Consider the following 14,442-nt stretch of genomic DNA (forward strand, 5'->3'; position numbering starts at 1 on the left):
TTTGATCGAGACGTGGCTGCACAATCCGTTACAGCCATGCGGATAAGATGCCTGTCATCTCGACTGCTAGTGATACGAGGCCGTTGGGATCCAGCACGGCGTTCCGTATTACCCTCCTGAACCCACCGATTCCATATTCTGCTAACAGTCATTGGATCTCGAGCAACGCGAGCAGCAATGTCGCGGTACGATAAAGCGCCATCGCGGTAGGCTACAATCCGACCTTTATCAAAGTCGGAAACGTGATGGTACCCAATTCTCCTCCTTACACGAGGCATCACAACAACGTTTCACCAGACAACGCCGGTCAACTGCTCTTTTTGTATGAGAAATCTTTAGGATACGTTCCTCACGTCAACACGTTGTAGGTGTCGCCACCGGCGCCAGCCTTGTTTTAATGCTCTGAAAAGCTAATCATTTGCGTATCACAGCATCTTCTTCCTGTCGGTTAAATTTCACGTCTGTAGCACGTCATCTTCACGGTGTAGCAATTTTAATGGCCAGTAGTGTACTCATATTGTGCGTCGAATCACCGACAAGAGCATTAATTTGTACGTAGATTGAAGATTGGTGGCGTGGTGGGGGGAAGGGAAAAAGGAAAGGGAAAGGATAACTGACGTCAGCTGTCTCGGGACATTGCGCCGAATCAACGACGCCGAGCGATAATGTTTGCTGGACCGGGATTTGAACCTGGGATCGCCTAGTTAAGAGGTAGGTGCGTTAGCACTGCGTCATCGGAAAAACAGCGTTAGTGCAACTGCACGAACTATCTCGCGACGCTTCACGGCCGACCCACGTTCCCACCGAGCTCCACCTATCGGCAGTCCCTGTCCATTTCTCCGTGCTCGCTACTCTGAGATTCCCTCAGGATTTCGGACGAACTTATGCATCCGCATTGAAGGTGGTGGATCCATTGCCCATCTAGGCGAATCAATTATATGAATGCGTGGCGTCTGTTCTTTCGGATATGTCCGATGTTCTTTCGGATATGTCCGAATGAAGAGACACCACGCATTCATACAATTAATTTGTACATCTTTTTATGCGAACTATGTGATGTGCCCTGTCAAGATACGAAACCGACGCTCTCAAATTGCGAGACAAGTTATGTGGACGACGTCTGTTTGCTGTATTGACACCTCGGTGTCTTGAAGAGTCTCCCCCTCCTTTCCCCTGCCGTAATGCTTGCCTGTCAGCGAACAGGAGTCGCGTGGGCGAGCACGTGTTGCGGCTCGTTTAAACAGCGCCGCGCGCGGCGCATGCGCACTGGCCGCCCGGCGCGCCTCGACCGGCGACCACGCGGACCCGCGCGGCGCAGAGGCCGGCACGGGCAGAGATGCTGCGGCTGCCGCTGCCGGCGTGCTGCCCCGCCGCCATGGACTGCGCGCGCGACCACGAGCTGCTGCTGCTGCGCGAGCACCACCGCCGCCTGCACCTGCTGGCCGCGCTCTCCGCCTCGCAGCGCCTCGTCGCCCTCTCGCAGGTACTGTTGCTATGGCAACGCCGGCCTCGTGTCTTCCACGTTTCGTTATGCTACGGGGACTTTCATCTGCGCCTTAATCCGGGCGGCCCATCATTTAACGTAATAACGCAGCGCCTTTCGATCGCCACAGGTGATATGCATTTTAGGCAAGCCGTGATGGCCGAATTCCCGACGACTCGTAAAAGTATGGAATCTACATTTGCGTACATATTCAGCAAACCACTACGAATTGCAACGCAAAAGTTACTTATCTTAGTATCCTAGCGTTTCTTTTCATTCCAGTCGAATCTGAGAAGAATGACTATTAAATAAATTCCTCTGTGCCTGCTGTAATTTGACGAATAATTTCTCCACGGTCCCTACCGGAGCAGTACGTAGACGCCTGAAAAAGCTGTCATATCCTAAAATTAAAATTTTCAAGGCTCTTCAGTTCTGCTGTTGTCGTCTTGAGTCCGTCGACTAGTTTGATGCAACTCTCCACCCCAGTCTATCATATACAAAACTTCGCATAACTTTCACAAACAGTAACATCATCCTTCCTAATCAGCCTATCAGATTGTGATATGAATCACGGTGGTCGCTAATGCCTAGGGAAATTTTACAATGAGTGAGGCTACCGTTACCGGAGGAAAATAATACCGGTTACTAGGAGGAAAGTCTACAGCAGACCCTTCTGAAGGAAGAATCTATTCCAAACATAATCTACATACCGACAATAATTTTGAAGTGGATAGAATTTAGTCAAATCACTCACGTAATATATAATACAAAAAATACTGATTAGCAAAAAAGAGGTAATTAAAAGGTCACCAGTCCACTAGGGCAATGAATATCCAGAATCCTAAGAAACGTAATGGCAAAAGACATTAAGCAAATAACCACTGGCGTTGGAACAGAAGGCTGTCACGCTTTTCCACAACACAACAGTTCAGAAGAAAGTAAATGAATCAGAAAGCTCTGAGTTTTCAGTTACTTACTCTGAAATACTAAATTGTTAAAGCAAAGTTAAATGAAGTTGCTGGTTAAATCAGTGGCTAACTATGACTGAAATTTTGTTACGAAAAAATGACTTTCATTAAACTCAGCTTAACGTAACGCAACATTTGCATAAGGGCAAGCAATTTACTTTTCATTATTCAGAGACTGAATTGATTCACTTTAAGCAAATGAGCAACTGATTTAACATAAGAACAATGAAATACATACCAAGCCATCGGAAGTCCCTCGCTAAGCTAAATACGGAATAAATGAAATTGCGCACTTTCAATTTGTGCAGTATCTTTACCTATGTGTCTTTCCAGTGAAATTTTCCGTTACTTTGAGTGAAGTTAATACTCAAAATCGCAGGTTCGTTAAGCCTCTGTTATGCAATATAACAATGAAAGTTATTGAGGCAGCAAAATTTAAGCAGAAACTAGCCATTAGTAAACAAACAAAAGTGGCAGTAGACAGTTAATCAATTTTCATGTTTTTACAACACTCGGTGGTTGCCTGGAGAGGAAAGGGACACTGCTTGGTAATGTCTGAGGACAATGACAACACAGGTGCACTGCAGGTTATTAGTCAAAAAAGATAATTACAGTTTGTGAAAGAAATGCTACTGGGTAATGCCTGTGCAATACTAGTTACACGTTGTCAGTTACCAGTTTTACGATGTTGTAGCTGTGCGGGCGACAGAAAATGTAGCCGATGACAACATTGAGCTGCTGCTGTTGCTGATGGTTGCGAACCACGAGTCGTTTCTGTAGCCACGGATAACTCTGGGACAGCCAATAGCTGGAGGTGCAGCTTCCTCCACCTGTCCACTCCGACTGTGCACTCAGTACCCGCGAGTTAACGAAGTGGGTGCGCCTACACTGGCGCGATCATAGCTGCACACCGCGTCTGCCGGAGCGACCAGCGAACACTCTGCACTCTTTCATGACTCTCGCTGCTCTGCTTCCTCCCTGCTCGGAACGCGACAGACTCTCCATATGCAAAGATAAGCGACGGCACGGCTACTGCATTGTCGCCGTTGCTGTCGATACATTCAAATAAAGTTCACTAGGCTATTACCCAGCAATTTACAATATTTGCATTACAATTACAACCAGTTATATACATTGACAAGTAAATACACAATTGTATCCATTACGTTTTATAGATTGTCATAATGCTTACAGATTAAGAATTACCAGTATATTGTCCGCCTGCTTAGCTGGGTGGTAACGTGCTCGCCTCCCACGCAAGCCTGCCCGGGTTCGCTTCGCGGCTGGAATGGAGATTTTCTCTGCTCAGGGACTGTGTGTTGTATTGTCCTCATCCTCATAGACCTATGTCTCTAACGTCGATCAATTGTAGAATTTTGGAACACGTATTGTGTTCGAGTATAATGACTTTTCTGGAGACTAGAAATCTACTCTGTAGGAATCAGCATGGGTATCGAAAAAGACCGTTGTGTGAAACCCAGCTCGCTCTATTCGTCCACGAGACTCAGAGGGCCATAGACACGGGTTCACAGGTAGATGCCGTGTTTCTTGACTTCCGCAAGGCGTTCGATACAGTTCCCCACAGTCGTTTAATGAACAAAGTAAGAGCATATGGACCATCAGACCAATTGTGTGATTGGATTGAGGAGTTCCTAGATAACAGGACGCAGCATGTCATTCTCAATGGAGAGAAGTCTTCCGAAGTAAGAGTGATTTCAGGTGTGCCGCAGGGGAGTGTCATAGGACCGTTGCTATTCACAATATACATAAATGACCTTGTAGATGACATCGGAAGTTCACTGAGGCTTTTTGCAGATGATGCTGTGGTATATCGAGAGGTTGTAACAATGGAAAATTGTACTGAAATGCAGGAGGATCTGCAGCGAATTGACGCATGGTGCAGGGAATGGCAATTGAATCTCAATGTATACAAGTGTAATGTGCTGCGAATACACAGAAAGATAGATCCTTTATCATTTAGCTACAAAATAGCAGGTCAGCAACTGGAAGCAGTTAATACCATAAATTATCTGGGAGTTCGCATTAGGAGTGATTTAAAATGGAATGATCATATAATGTTGATCGTCGGTAAAGCAGACGCCAGACTGAGATTCATTGGAAGAATCCTAAGGAAATGCAATCCGAAAACAAAGGAAGTAGGTTACAGTACGCTTGTTCGCCCACTGCTTGAATACTGCTCAGCAGTGTGGGATCCGTACCAGATAGGGTTGATAGAATATATAGAGAAGATCCAACGGAGACCAGCGCGCTTCGTTACAGGATCATTTAGTAATCGCGAGAGCGTTACGGGGATGATAGATAAACTCCAGTGGAAGACTCTGCAAGAGAGAGACGCTCAGTAGCTCGGTACGGGCTTTTGTCAAAGTTTCGAGAACATACCTTCACCGAAGAGTCAAGCAGTATATTGCTCCCTCCTACGTATATCTCGCGAAGAGACCATGAGGATAAAATCAGAGAGATTAGAGCCCACACAGAGGCATACCGACAATCCTTCTTTCCACGAACAATACGAGACTGGAATAGAAGGGAGAACCGATAGAGGTACTCAAGGTACCCTCCGTCACACACCGTCAGGTGGCTTGCGGAGTATGGATGTAGATGTAGATCATTTCATCCTCAAGTCGCCCAAAGTGGCGTCGAACGAAATCAGACTTGCACTTGGCGGTCGAACTTCTCCGAATAGGGGCCTCCCGGCCAACGATGCCATACGCTCATTTCCATTTACCAGTATATTACAGTTTACCACCAGATATTAAACGGCGAAAAATTTGGAATGGTGTAGAAGGTACTTTATCTGCATTTCGGTGATACAAAGCCACACCCACTTGAACTAGCTAACTGTAAACAAGTCTTGGTCGCCTTTTACAAATTTCTCCTTCTTCCCCTCTCTCTCCTCCCGCTTTACAACACACACCATTCCCTCTATTACAAACTTGGTGATTTCTGATGTCTCGTGGTGTGTCCTATCAACCGATGCCTTCTCTTAGGCAAGTTGTGCAATAATTTTTTTCCCAGATTACATTTAGTACCTGTTCAGTTGTTACCTCATCTACCCATTTGATCTTTTGCCACGAAAACGGAGGTATCCTGCTTCCATTGAAAACGCCGTACTTACTCACAACAAAACACCAAGGTACCTGATGGTAACAGTTGATAGAATATATTGCGGAGAGCACCTAACAAAAACATCCCAAAAGCTAAGACAAGAAAGTGTGGTGGAACCTGGGGACTGTCGACAACCACGTTGCGTTCTTCTTTCCTGTGTCTTCTCAAACGCTGAATATTGTACCCCAGGTTTGGAAACAGCTCGCATGCACAAAAAATAACATTTAAATAACACTATGACAGTGATTACTGGTTTTCTCAAAACAAATTCTACCCATTGGCTACAACCTCAACTAGAAGCGTATTGACTCTCTCTTACTTCTCTTTTTGAAGTGACTGAGTACCATATGACGATACTTAGCGCGTCTGTGGTCTAATTTTGACTGAAGGGATGAAAGTGTACCAAGTAATTTATAGCTGTAATACTGCCTGGCCCTCTGAGAAATTAGTTGTCTTGGTTCCTTCGTGAAGGTTTTATTCGTTTGCGCCACTGCAGTATATACATTTATACTTTTTGATTTTTTTAAAATTTGTTTGCTATTGTTTATTACGACTTATTTGTATAAACATTTTACCAGGAGTTTTAAGCTAGAACTTTTATCAGGCTTTATTGTTTATCACGTTTCATAATATTTGGTAACGTAATAGCTACTGCAACCCATGGGCCGACATACGTCATCTGCTATGGGTTACGTATGCTAGCCGTATACTTCTTACAAATTCCTATGCCCAGCGCTATGTACACAGCCAGGAGCATGACCGACTCCGCGTCCTACATTTTTACTGTGTGATGCATCTATGTAGGTCTGATCCCGTTTTAGTGGATGTGGACGGCACTGCACACCTGACAAATCTAATCCGCTGCTTATTTATACCTTTTGTGAGACTAAGCCGGTCATTTGCTTTTGAATGCTTTTGGCTGTTCTCGAGATAAGTGTTTTATAGGACCCGAACAACGCCTTTTTTAAAAAAAATTGACAAGGGCAACTGCCTGTTGTGGCTGTTTTAGGCACAATTTCTCGCTTATTTAACATCTTCTAAACCAGTAAGTTATTTATATATTTTTAAATTTTGTCTTACTGTGTTTTGGACTTATAGTGCATTAGACTGTTTACTGGCGTTTGAACATTTTATCGGATATACTCCGATATATTTTACTCTTGTTTTATAGGATATTGCACATTATTTTTTCAAATTCTGACCATGGCGGTTTCCAGCTGGAAAATTTGTGTGCGTGGCATCCTGTCCTTAACATCATATTTTGCATGAGTTGTTTTATTTATGAGCGGCGTCCTATGTGCTTAACACCATATTTTGCCTCTGAGTTGTTTTATTGTTTCTTGCTTGTCCAATTATGCTAAACCGGCGCAGTGACATTTACGCGAAAGATTGTATTTTTCCTCGGAGGCTAATCTGAAATTGCCTTGTATAAGGCGAAACGCCTCATTGGAGGACAAATAAAAGAAATGATTCAGTTTTGTTCTTTCACATTCATAGAAGCGCAAACGTTCTCTCGAGCGAGTGCAAAAACATCTTTTATAAGATACCTAACAATTCTTTAAGATACTAATGATGTCAACGATAACTGAGCCTCCCTAGGCGACAACCAACAAAAACAGCAGGAATCGTTGTGGAAGATTAGATCAACCGTGACTCGAGAATGCACTGGACAACAAAGTAATCATATACCGCGCATCACCGAAGAACCACCAGGTTTTGACGTGCCGCCCACAGCATGGTCAGTGCTAAACAGAAACGGGAAGCAAACATGGCAGATGTGTATATCCTTCTACACAAATTGGTTACGCTGCCCTCTCCACTTCTTGATTGCGGAGGACCACAAATCGTCATACACCGCAGGAGAATGTCCCATAACATAATACGATGGCAGACCAGAAGACTCCCTGCTGCATAACATAAATACTGCACATATGTATTTTACTCTGCATTCTGTATAAATAATAATTAGGTCCGACTGGACCCTACCGCATCGCACAAAGCTATTATGTTTCAATCTTCGGAGCTTCCTAGTAGCTCTCAATTTTTCTCCTTGGGTCCTTTTTATTCCTTCAGTCCACTTCGTCCCTGGTCAGGTGGTGACTGCATTATCTGGCAGTACTTCCCATTTGCAAACTTTTCAGTTAAAAATGTCTCATTAACTTATAGGAGCCTTATCTAGATAATTTTTGAGCTACTGTATCCAGAGTACGGTTTTGAGTTGTTCTGCACTTCGACATTTTGTCAGTGAATCTCTTTGTTGGGAGTCTATGGATGTCACCATAAATTTCAGTCTTCTTTTTCTGAAAAGGCGAGACATGGACACCTCAGTCTTCTTTTTCTGAAAAGGCGATAGCTTTTTGGTTGTTGTTTGTGGATTGTAGTGTGTGCCCATCTTCTTTTCTTTCAGAGCCGAGTATCTTTCTTAGAATTTTGGGTTCTTCTTTCAGGATAACTATTAAATCATCTTTGATGTGGAGTGTAAGCGTTTCGCTAACGTACAAAACTTCGAGCTTGTTAACTGTGTATGGTGCATGATTTTCGTTTGTGTGGACATACATTTTTTTGTTACAGATACTGTAGATTCTACCATAAGATCTCCAAAGCTTCTGCATGCGAATTTTCTTTGTCATTTTTTCTCTCTCTGCAGGTTCAAGGATTTCACCGAAATATTTGAAGTATGGAAATCCCTCGATTTGTCCATTTTTGCGAGCAGTTTTTGATGATTTTTGGAGGATGTTTGGTGACCAACTCTTTCATCGCAATCCCTGACAGTTTCTGTTTAATTGTTGTCGTCTCTTCGTTTTCCGGATCATCTGCAAAAACTAGCCAAGAAATTTGGATTCCATTCTTAAATCTTCCAAGTCGTATGAGTTTCCAATGGCTTTGGTTTTAAAATTCTTTTTCCTACTCTCCTACGACTTTGTCCAAAACCAAAATTTGACAAATTAATACATATATTAATGCGTCAAAATGCCGTATAATAATTAAAATAAATAGACGCTCAGTCTTCTGTTGCACTACATTTCAAAAGCTTCTATTCTCTTCTTGCCTCTACCGTTTGTCGTCCACGTTTCACTTCCATAAAAGACTACACTCCAGACAAATGCTTTAAGATAAGACTCCCTAATACTTAAATTTATTTTAGAGGTGAAAATAGTTATTTTTCTGAAAGAGCTTTATTTGCTGTTACAAGTCTGCAATTTACATCCTCTTTACTTCCTTAGTCGTCAAATAGTTTGCAGCAAAAGTCATCAACTGCTTTTAGTGCCTCATTTCGTAATATAATTCCCTCATCGTCACCTAATTTAATTTAACTTTATCCATTAGCCTTGTTTTACTTTTGTTGATGTCCATCTTATAAACTATTTTCATGGCACTGTGCATTCTGTTCAGCTGGTCTTCCAACTACTTTGCCGTCCGTCTCTCCCTGAGCACCACACAATCGGTAAGCCCTAAAGTTATTATTTTTCTGCCTAAATTGCAATGTCCTTTCAAAATTTCTGTTTGGTTTACTCTATTGTTTGCTCAAAGCACAGATAATATAACGTGGAGGCATGGCTAAAACCCTGTCTCACTCCCTTCCTTTGTCTCCCTCCCTTTTATGTTCTTCTACTCTCATAATTGCAGCCTGGTTTCTTTAAAAGTTGTGAATAACCTTTCACTCGCTGTATTTCATCCCTGCTGTAATCAGAATTTCTAAGAACATATTCCAATCAACATCTGAATTCTTCTCTCCTCCAGTCATTCAGCTCTTTTTATTCAACACACAGAACATGTTCCTGTACATAATATGCCAGCTAAAATAGCAAACTTACGCGAAATTGTCTTTGAGAAACATGTAAGCAAATCAACTTCAAACCTAAAAAATTGTTCAGCTCTACAGCTTCTTCCAGCCCCATAGTGTTTGTTTCATACATCTGTCCTTTCTTCTGGCAACTGTTCGCAGTAAACTCCTTTCGTCTTTTAGTCTCCATAGCACCATTTCATTTCGTACTTAACCTGCCCATTGAATTGTTGACATCCTTTTCCGGCACCAAATTACAAATACTTTCGGTAACTCTTTCTTTGATTGTTCCACAATTCGCGTTTAATTTTTACGCAGTGCTATGCTAGAGACAAACCGTTTCGGCAGTGTTTAATATAAGTTGAACTCTTTTATTGAAGGCAGATAGATTTCTTTCCGATTTTCTTTTGTCTCTATTTTAAAATTTAGCAAGTTGCAATTATATTTCTGCTACTCTGTCACTTTCGTGTTAACTTAGTTTATTCGTAATTCAAATTTCATTGTGTTCTCATTCTGTCTACCTCTTTTACAAAATTTATTTAAGTATTCCTTACTATCGGCCAGCAGCCATCAGTTCTCTTTGCACGGTTCTTTACAGTCTCTCTGAAATTTGTAGATTCAGACTTCTTGATACTGATTTTGTCAACATAAGAGTTTTATGGATATGGTACAGCGACGTATTGTAAAATAACTGTCACTGGATAACACCGACGTTTTCAGCGACCTTCCTCTGGATCGGTATTATCCAGTGACACTTACTTCACAATATGCCACGTCGTCATAACCAGAAAACTCTTACGTTAAATGACTCCGGCCTTGAAAGCATTGGTTTTTCTACTCTTTACTTTATACTTAATATTTCGATATTTGTCCGCTCCTGGTAGCTGGGTGGTCAGCGCGAAGGGCTGTCATGCCTAACGGCCCGGGTTCGATTCCCGGCTGAGTCGTGGATTTTCTTCGCTCAGCGACTAAATGGTGTGTTGTCCTTATCGTCATCATTTCATTCCTATCGTCACGCAAGTCGCCGAAGTGGCGTCAGCTCGAAAGACTAGCACCAGGCGAACGGTCTACCTGTCGGGAGACCCTAGCCACATGGCATTTTCCATTTTCGATATTATAGTGGATGCTCTGGTTGCAGTCGTGAGTGGTTAAATTAAACTTTCCTTGTTTAACACGTTATAATACGGAAACTAATCATCATACGAGTACCAAGCTTGGTAGCATTAATGTACAGTGTATGGGGTGCATGATTTCTAAGCGTCACAGCGCCATCGTCCAGTTCCAATTATGGCCACCAGATGCCGTGATCAGTCATCGTGATTCATAGTCTCACACACCTGACCAGTCCCAGTGCACTTGTTGACGTGATGAAGAAGTTCGAATCAACTGGAGAACTGGGCGACCGGTTGCATCACAGATGGTTGATAAAATCGCTGTTGCTACGGCAGACAACGCTGCTCGCTATTCCCGATCGTCAGGCAGTGCGCGTGCTGTGTCACTACGGTTGAACATCCCGTACGGAAGGAGCTTCCAGCCATTCTCAAATGATATCCGTACAAGCTCCAAATCGTACAGCAGCTTGCACCACAGGACGCACAAAGACGTGTTGACTTCGCTCTCTTTCTCACAAGGACTGAAGTTGACAAGGGCTGGTCCTGGACCATCCTGTACAGAAGCAGCTCATTTTTCTCTGACAGGTGAGGTGCACACATATAATTGCCGAGCGTGAGAATCTTCATCTCCAGTCACTGTGCATGAAGTTTCTCTGTATTGTGCACGTGTCAACGCGTGGTGTGGCTTCACGGCTACGTTCGTCATTGGCCCATTCTTTTTTGAACAGGTTGGCGCTCAAGGACCAAATGCGTGCAGTGTGATTGGCCAGCGTTACTGCGATATGCTTCGCCAGCATACCACATCCGCTTTACAGGAGAGAGACACAATGAACTCAGTAGTTTTCATGCAGGATGGGACCTCACCGCACATCGCTCGTGAAGTTCACCTGCTTCTCGGAAACACATTTGGGAACGATCGAATTATCAGCCGATCGATTCCAAATGCTTGGCCTGCACAATCACGTGATCTCACTCCCTGTGATTTCTGGTTGTAAGGCTCCCACCAGGGGAACATTCACACATGTACTGCTCTGAAGCGCAGCATATCAAGAGAGGCAGCCAGCATACCTGCGGACATGCTTCGTTTGGCTGTGCAGAATACAATCCTGGGCTTTCAGACTCTTCTGGACACTCGTGGGCGCCGTATTGAGCTCCTGTCGTAACAGTAATGGTACCGCTATCTGATGGTATGATGTACCGTAGGAGCACATTAAAATTGTTTCAGGTGAATTGAGTCTGCATTATTTCTCTTCGCTATATCCTTGACATTAATGCTACCGAGTTTGGTCCTCTTGCGGTAATTAGTTTCCGTGTTACAACGTGTTAAATAGGAAAGTTTAATTATAGCCACCCGGTATATTTTGTGACTCATACATATTTTCACATACTCTTAGAAATCTACAAAACAACTATTAAGAGTGACTTAGAAAGATGGAAGTTGTAGCAGCCTTATTGGCAATACAGTACACGTTGTTTAAATTCTCTTTTCTTACATACAAAAAAAAAAACTTTCCATCTCCATCTGTTATTATCACAAAGCAGAGGCCTACAGAAAATTGAAATAATGTGTACTTGGAATCTCCATCTAAATGAGTTGCAAAATTGTTGAAAGGTAAGCTCAATTATTTCTATAAGTTCTTGGAGATCGAAATGTGTAAAACATAAAAAGATCTGAAATTATTTCAAATGGTTCAAATGGCTTTGAGCACTATGGGACTTAATATCTGAGGTCATCAGTCCCCTAGAACTTAGAACTACTTAAACCTAACTAACCGAAGGATCACACACATCCGTGCCCGAGGCAGGATTCGAACCTGTGACCGTAGCGGAAATTATTTCAGAGTTCACGAAAAATCTACATTTTTTATTTCCTTTCTGCAAATGTCTTTTGTTTTCTCCATTGCTTATTCGCTCCACAAGTTAACCAACAGTGGCTGTAGGATACGCCTCCAGTTAGCTCTCTTCCTAACATGAATTTCTCTTCCTTGAAAATCTACTTTATTATTAGAGCTTTGTTTAATGTCCTCAGAAACTACAACAGCCTTTTAATTGAATTTAGGCATTATGAAAGGATCTCACTTCGTTCACCTTGCTTTATACTGTAAACTATTTACATACACGGCTCTTGATCAGGACTTGCAAACTGCTGCTTGGAAAGGGAAGATGAGATCTGAAACAAGAAATTACGGCATCACGAGCGGAGGCACACAGATTAAGCAAAGGTAAGACGACCCGGTCGGACAGGATGTGGAATCGTGGGTCCCAGAGAGCGGCATAAACATTGTAAAAAGTGACTGTCAAAAATCATAGAAGCTCTGTCCAGCAATCTCTCTAAAGTTTGCAACCTTCTCAGTTTTTAGGTTGGTCGATATCCACTAACGAGTTTGAAAATCGTAACATCCACAAAGAATTTTCTGTAGGATGCGTTGGAAAGTATACCAGGAACAAGTGATTAACATTGCGAAGATACGGCTCACACGTAGACCATTTTTTCTTTCTTGTTATTTCCTCACCTGTCAGAACGAGGCTTGTCTGGAAACGATACATTGCCGCTCTTTTGATGAGAGCATTTACAAAATGCATAAATGTGTGTGTGTGTGTTTTTTTTTAATTATATTAAAACGCTTGATAGTGCACAGAAGATTATAAATAATATTTCCTTTTAAGATGCTAACAATTTACAATAATGTTTATTACTGGAACACTTGACTTCCGCACCGAGTTATAGGGAATGAGCAGTAGTGAGGAGTATTGCTGAGAGGGAGCGTTTTGGAAAGGATTTGATTAGAAAAGATGAATAGGAGCATCCCGAACCAACCTTCTGAAAAGGGAAGAATGGGGGGAGAGTCTTGACATGGGGAGGAAAGGGAATGTTCTGCTCAAGCTAACATGATGGGTAGATCTCTGGGACAGGGTGTGGAAAGTGCGTAGGTGCTACATTTGGAAACGGGGATGTGTTAGTACAAGCGCAGCAGAGTACAACGGTTGAAAATCAGAGATGAAATGGTAGAGTGTTTCGTGTCAAGTTTGCAGGAAGTGTATTAAATCCTGAGAGGAGAGGGAGGGGATTAATGAGGTGATACAAGATACGAGTGGTGCAAGGTGGACGGATACGGTAGGTGAGGCGATGTATGTGGCGTTCAAGGATTCTGAGGCAATGATAAAATTTTGATGGAGCGCAAATACAGGTGTCATCTACAAAACAGAGAACTGGTGGTATTATGGATCTCTAGATGTGGAGTACTGCGCACAGTGCCCCAGCACCGTGCTCTCTTGTGTGACTGGAAGCGTTAGTGATCTATCGGGCTCGCTCCGTGAGCATAGGGCATTATTAACAGGTGACTGAGCTTGAAATGAACAGAATGGTCGCTCACCAGGAAATTGGTTTGTCATTTAGTGGCATTTCGCTTCTTGCAAACCATGTTATTACGGAAATTATGCGTGCGTAAAACCTATGAACAAAAGAGGAGACGATGGACCATGAAATATTAGTGCCAGCACAGAATGATTGCCTTCTTGTCGGACCGATATGTTCGTCTTTCACAGTTCTTTCTTTCCCTCTCGCGTACACAAATACAAACCAATGTTTTCATCCAGAGAGCTGTGGATTAGTGAGATGCTGCTGTTTGATATGTAACGACGTAAATGATGTTTTTGCCGTTTCTGTTACCCATAATATTTACACAGTTCTTTGCTTATACATGTTGTTTGAAAAAAAGTGTCACATATCCCTACGGGAGAGAATATTGGTCATAACAAGAAGAAAGTTCCTATAATTATACGTCCGGAAATTAATAAATGTTGAGGCTTTTTTATTTCTGAAGAATACTTTGTACGGAATGGTGCTTTAGGCCGTCTTGCTGTTGCAGTCTATTCTACGATGAGTCCGCCCCCGGTAGCTGAATGGCTGCCGGCACGGTAGCTCAGCGTGCTCGGTCAGAGGGTTAGCTACCCTCTGTAATAAAAAAA

The 14,442-nt window shown here is 42.7% G+C and overlaps 1 protein-coding gene across 1 annotated transcript in view; it reads left to right on the forward strand.

Moving 5' to 3' along the window:
- The first annotated feature begins 1,336 nt into the window (after positions 1-1,336).
- Positions 1,337-14,442, forward strand: part of LOC124547263 (forkhead box protein L1-like) — a 60,596-nt gene continuing 47,490 nt past the window's right edge. The window contains exon 1 of the mRNA XM_047125098.1: positions 1,337-1,483. Coding sequence (XP_046981054.1) covers positions 1,337-1,483 — 147 coding nt within the window. The remainder of the gene's footprint in view (positions 1,484-14,442) is intronic.

Source organism: Schistocerca americana, chromosome 1 (assembly GCF_021461395.2).
Source record: "Schistocerca americana isolate TAMUIC-IGC-003095 chromosome 1, iqSchAmer2.1, whole genome shotgun sequence".
Taxonomy (NCBI): Eukaryota; Metazoa; Arthropoda; class Insecta; order Orthoptera; family Acrididae; genus Schistocerca; species Schistocerca americana.